Source organism: Sitophilus oryzae, unplaced genomic scaffold, assembly GCF_002938485.1.
Source record: "Sitophilus oryzae breed Bouriz unplaced genomic scaffold, Soryzae_2.0 scaffold_465_pilon_pilon, whole genome shotgun sequence".
NCBI classification, from domain to species: Eukaryota; Metazoa; Arthropoda; class Insecta; order Coleoptera; family Curculionidae; genus Sitophilus; species Sitophilus oryzae.
This window is the reverse complement of record NW_022147046.1, coordinates 6,596,475-6,602,967: the sequence shown is the minus strand read 5'-3', so window position 1 is coordinate 6,602,967 and position 6,493 is coordinate 6,596,475. Positions and strand designations below refer to the sequence as shown.

The 6,493-nt window shown below is 38.8% G+C and overlaps 1 protein-coding gene across 1 annotated transcript; it reads right to left on the bottom strand.

Moving 5' to 3' along the window:
* Nucleotides 1-400: 400 nt before the first annotated feature.
* Nucleotides 401-2,125, bottom strand: LOC115885926. Its single transcript, XM_030904955.1, has one exon. It carries the CDS (start codon nucleotides 2,123-2,125, stop codon nucleotides 401-403), a length of 1,725 nt encoding a protein of 574 aa, XP_030760815.1.
* Nucleotides 2,126-6,493: the final 4,368 nt, after the last annotated feature.

Below are 6,493 nucleotides of genomic sequence, written 5' to 3'. Positions count from 1 at the left end.
GGTTTTTTGTTGCAGCATATATCTTCAAGTCATCCATGTATAGTAGGTGTGTAATGAGATGACGTCTGTTTCTCGTTCGTAGTGAGAATCCATAACCTGTTTCATTGATTATCCGCGATAGTGGATTTAAGGCTAGACAAAACCAAAGGGCGCTAAAAGAATCCCCTTGGAATATCCCTCTACGAATTGGAATTTTTGGCGATGTTATGTCAAAGGGAGCAGACCTGAGGTTGAGGGAGGTCGTCCATGAAGGCATGATCTCTTTAAAGAATCGGCAGATTTTGGGGTCAACATTGCAGATTTCTAGAACTTGCAACAGCCAGCTGTGTGGTATGGAGTCGAACGCTTTCTGATAGTCAATATAGCCCATGAAGAGATTTCTTTTGTTATGTCTGGCTTGCTACAAAACCACCGAGTCCATTACAAGCTGTTCCTTAGAGCCCATTGCCCTGCTTTTGCAACCTTTTTGCTCTTCATGTAGGATGTTATTGGTGACCAGGTAGGTATATATTTTACTGCTAATGCAGCTTGAAAATATCCTATAAATTGATGGAAGGCAGGTGATGGGTCGATATTGGGAAGGATTATCTGGGTTTTTTGTTTTTGGTAGAAGGTGAGTAATTCCCTCCGTTAGAAAGACGGGCATTTTATTGGGGTCAATCAAAGTTTCAGTAAATTCTCTCGCTAGGTGGTTGTAAGTAGCGGAAAATTTCTTGAGCCAAAAGTTGTGAATTCCGTCATGCCCTGGACTTCTCCAATTAGGTAATTTTTTTATTGCACTTTCAACGTCGCGCAAGGTAATTATTGTGTCTTCCATTCTTACGTTCTGATGTTTTTCACGCTCCTGGTTTATCCATGCGGCATTTATTTGATGCTCTCCTTGAGACGACCAGATGTTGTTCCAGTATTGATTTAGTTGGTTTGAGTCTATGGCATTTGGATGTTGGGGGTTTTCTTTATTTGCCTTATTTCCAAGGTTGCGGTAGAAGCACCTCTCGTTTTGGGTGAATTGGGCGTTGTGCATCCGTCGTAGGTGGCTTCGTTTGTACCGTTTGAGTTTGTCTGTATGTACTGCTAGCTGTTGTTTTAATGAGTCTAGAGTATCGATAACAAAGTCTTTCTGGGTTTGGCCGCTTAGTTGACGGAATCTAGTCGTTATGTCTTCTGATATCTTCTTTAAAAGGGTTTCACTATCGTTTCCTTTAGAAAGTTGTTGCATGCGACCTATGTCTCTACGTAATCTGCTGATTTTGTCAGACATTCTTTTTTCCCAGGGTGGTATAGGTTTCTTATTTTCCTTAGGACGTTGGGCTACATCTTGACCATTTTGTGTAAGACAAGTTAGGGCCGCACAGTATATATGTACATGTATTTCTTCTAAATTGAAACTGGTTTTCAGTTTATCACATAGGATAGCGTTAACTCTCTCGATGATTGTTGTTGTTTGTGCTGTGTATTTTATTTTCGGAAGTGATGGTCTGAGGTTGGGATTGGAGCCATAAAACTTAATTAGGTTTGATTCGTATAGATAATCCAATTGGGTTTGTTCGGTAGGTAGTGTAATCTCTGTCGGTAGTGCAGTCTCTGTCTCAGCTTCACGTATGCTTTCGCTCTGCGGTGGTTGTGGCGGTATGTCAATAGTTGTTTCTGGGTTGATTTCTAGTCTTATTTGTTCCTTGATTCTGGCCAGTGTCTCTTGAGAAAGAAGATTCCTACTTACTATGGTCCTGCGTTGATCTGCGATGCGTTGCTCACTTAAGTGTTTAAGGTTTGGGAAAACCTTTATAAATTGTGCATACAATTTGCCACGGTACATTGTAAAGTCCGTCTCCAGGTTAGTAACTTTATAGTACAGTCGCATGATTTCACTGTTTTCGGCGTTGGTCCATTTCTTGCGACGTACCGTTGGGTTCGTACCATCTTCGGTGGGAACAGGTGTGTCCGGTTCAGCACTTGAAGATGGAGGATGTCCTATTTCTTGCGTTTGGGTGAGTGTAGATCTCGGGGCAGCATCACCCGCCATGCTGACACCCTCGACAGGCTGCGGATTTGGACGATTCCGAAGGGGACCAGCCCGCTGTCCCCCCTCGCCCTGAGAATATCGTTTATTTCTTGTATTCACCATGTTTACCATAGGATAATACGTTATTATTATTATTATTATTATTATTAGACCATGCCTTTTCTTTTGGGCCTAGTCAACACCTCTATAAGTTCTGGTCCCGAAGCAGGCCTTCTTGACATAAGATTTGCTTCATTTAATCTTCTTCTTATAGTCCGTTAGTTAATATGTACGTTCCTTAAGTGCAATTCATTATCAATTTGAAAAGCTGACAAACGGCGGTTTCTTAGCGATAAACTTACAATAAGTCGATCGTCTCGATTAGAAGTTATCATACGAAGTTATCTGGACGTCTATATTGACGTCCTTATGGACTTGGTCATAATTATTATACCACTTAATATACTCTATGGTATTAAGATATTTTTGAAACCGGAATTTGACTCACCCTGTATATCCATAAAATATTTTTGAAATGTGAACTACCATTAAACACATATTTTGTAAAAAGTTTGGAGTGAAAATCTCACTATCTATATATATATATATATATATATATATATATATATATATATATATATATATATATATATATATATATATATATATATATATATATATATATATATATATATATATATAAAGATTAGTCATGAGATATGACTAAAACATGACTACCCGTAGACACTCAGTGTTTCTGCCTTCCGGCTTCATCAATACGGGAGGAATCAGCAACGATGAACTAGCGATCCTGAAAAAGAAAAGGAGAAAGCAAACGAGGCACAAAGGCGCCATTTGCAGCCTGGTTAGGCAGTAGCTTACAATTTGACGCGTTACTACCGAAAAAACCGCTGCGGAGGCGTTCCAACACACCTCGCCGCTATCACCTTGGCCCAGAGAAAACAATAAACAAAGGATGTTATCGTGGAGACTATAATAAAAAAAAGAAGGAAGAATTTATTGGGCAAGTCCACAGAAAGATTAGTCATGAGATATGACTAAAACATGACTACCCGTAGACACTCAGTGTTTCTGCCTTCCGGCTTCATCAATACGGGAGGAATCAGCAACGATGAACTAGCGATCCTGAAAAAAGAAAAAGGAGAAGCAAACGAGGCACAAAGGCGCCATTTGCAGCCTGGTTAGGCAGTAGCTTACAATTTGAAGCGTTACTACCGAAAAACCGCTGCGGAGGCGTTCCAACACACCTCGCCGCTATCACCTTGGCCCAGAGAAAACAATAAACAAAGGATGTTATCGTGGAGACTATAATAAAAAAGAAGGAAGAATTTATTGGGCAAGTCCACAGAAAGATTAGTCATGAGATATGACTAAAACATGACTACCCGTAGACACTCAGTGTTTCTGCCTTCCGGCTTCATCAATACAGGAGGAATCAGCAACGATGAACTAGCGATCCTGAAAAAATAAAAGGAGAAGCAAACGAGGCACAAAGGCGCCATTTGCAGCCTGGTTAGGCAGTAGCTTACAATTTGAAGCGTTACTACCGAAAAAACCGCTGCGGAGGCGTTCCAACACACCTCGCCGCTATCACCTTGGCCCAGAGAAAACAATAAACAAAGGATGTTATCGTGGAGACTATAATAAAAAGAAGGAAGAATTTATTGGGCAAGTCCACAGAAAAAATTAGTCATGAGATATGACTAAAACATGACTACCCGTAGACACTCAGTGTTTCTGCCTTCCGGCTTCATCAATACGGGAGGAATCAGCAACGATGAACTAGCGATCCTGAAAAAGAAAAAGGAGAAGCAAACGAGGCACAAAGGCGCCATTTGCAGCCTGGTTAGGCAGTAGCTTACAATTTGAAGCGTTACTACCGAAAAACCGCTGCGGAGGCGTTCCAACACACCTCGCCGCTATCACCTTGGCCCAGAGAAAACAATAAACAAAGGATGTTATCGTGGAGACTATAATAAAAAGAAGAAAGAATTTATTGGGCAACTCCACAGAAAGATTAGTCATGAGACATGACTAAAACATGATTACCCGTAGACACTCAGTGTTTCTGCCTTCCAGCTTCATCAGTACAGGAGGAATCAGCAACAATGAACTAGCGATCCTGAAAAAAGAAAAAGGAGAAGCAAACGAGGCACAAAGGCGCCATTTGCAGCCTGGTTAGGCAGTAGCTTACAATTTGAAGCGTTACTACCGAAAAACCGCTGCGGAGGCGTTCCAACACACCTCGCCGCTATCACCTTGGCCCAGAGAAAACAATAAACAAAGGATGTTATCGTGGAGACTATAATAAAAAGAAGGAAGAATTTATTGGGCAAGTCCACAGAAAGATTAGTCATGAGATATGACTAAAACATGACTACCCGTAGACACTGAGTGTTTCTGCCTTCCGGCTTCATCAATACAGGAGGAATCAGCAACGATGAACTAGCGATCCTGAAAAAGAAAAAGGAGAAGCAAACGAGGCACAAAGGCGCCATTTGCAGCCTGGTTAGGCAGTAGCTTACAATTTGAAGCGTTATATATATATATATATATATATATATATATATATATATATATATATATATATATATATATATATATATATATATATATATATATATATATATATATATATATATATATATATATATATATATATATATCTATATCTATAAATAGGAATCCTGATACAGAGCTTTTCTGGAACGTGGAGCCATCTTGTATGTATGCATTTGTATATGTGTGTTTATTTAAATACTAAAGTGAAAGCAACGAATTTAAATGGGTAAACTTTGTAATATATCTTTTTAACAATACAATGCAAAAAGTTTTATAAAAATTCGTTCACAGTAAATGAATTCTGAGGTTTGTATCCCATAAGGGCTTAAAGCACTCAACTAATTATACTAACCTATCTTCTTACAGTGCCATACTCTATATAGAGCGTCGGCTACCTCTCGCATCATGTACTTGTGATGTGTGTTATCAGTGTTTCAGAGGTACACGGGACCTACAGTTTATTGTCGAATCCGAACGGCACTATTTGAGAGGCTGTACAAGGCAAATATACTCAAGGTGGTTTGCCATTGCCTTCCTTGAGGTGGCGGCTCGTTGGTCGCTCTATTTAGATAAATAAATACTTTTACTTAAATAAATAAAGTGACCGTACTGGCTGGGGATCGAACCCAGTACCTTCCGCTCCGCAGATCGACACACTAACGCTAGAGCTACGGCCGGCTACATACTAACCTATTTTTTTTGAGATAAATATTAAAACAGGTGTAAAATTGACAAAATTTGTACGCATACCATTGGGTATGTCAGAATCTCAATTATTATATTATTATTATTATTACTTTTTTTATTTCACGATTAACTCGGTTGGTTTGGTTTCTTGACCAGAACTGTTCTAGTTCAGGGTCTTTTAATATTAAGTACTTTTCGGACAATTCTCAGTGTTCCCAATATTTCTGCTTTTAAGCACTCGTTGGTAAGCTTTCGGTTTAATTTCAATAATTCCGTGTTCTTTGTAAAATCTCTACGAATAAGTCCATTGGCAGAGATGACAAAAGGTAAAACCATGGCTTTATTGAGCTGGAAAACTCTTTTTAATTCATATGCAAGATCTTGATACTTCTGTATTTTTTCTGTTGCGGTTTTTTGAAGATTCTGGTCTAATGATACGGTTATATCAATTATGAAGCATTCTTCCTTGTTTATCCAGAGTATATCGGGTTTATTTTGTAATACTGTTTTATCTGTTAAAATAAGTGTATTCCAACATAGTTTATGGCTACTATTTTCCATTATAGTTACTGGGGTGTAATTAAAATATTTCGTTTGCTCAGACTGTAAACCAAGGATTAGTGACAGTTCTAAATGGATTATTTTTACTATGTTATTATGCCTTTCTGTATAACTTGATGGCGCTAACGTGGGACAACCAGAACTTATGTGTTGTATGGATTATGAAAATTGGTTACACATTCTACATCCGTCCGTTGTGTTTTCTTTCAGAACAATGTTCCTGTGTGATCTTGTTGCTATCACCTGATCCTGAATAGCACATATATGAACCTCTCAGTAAGTCGCCGGTAAGTTGAATTTCCATTAGGTATTTTACTGATTTACTTTTTTCTACACAATCTGCATCCAATTCAGTAAAGTATTTTCCGTGTAGCGCCTTGTCCTTTAATTCCTGCACTATGTCGCCTACACTCAGTGGTGATCTATCAGTGATTTCATTTCGAGCTAGGTTTAAGACTGAATAGCCTATGTCAGCGGTTCTTATTGCTCGGTGTAAAGTTGTTTCTTTGTTGTTAAAATATTTTTGTAAACTGCTTACTTGTTTTCTGCAAATATCTTCTAGGTTTGAAAGTCCCCTGCCCCCATTTTCTCGAGGTAAGTATAATCTGGCAGTGGATGCAATAGGATGATGCATTCGGTTCTTCGTTAATATTTTACGAG

Bases quoted from the DNA above. Each gene is read 5' to 3' on its own strand.
- LOC115885926 (XM_030904955.1), bottom strand. From the start codon at position 2,125: ATGGTGAATACAAGAAATAAACGATATTCTCAGGGCGAGGGGGGACAG.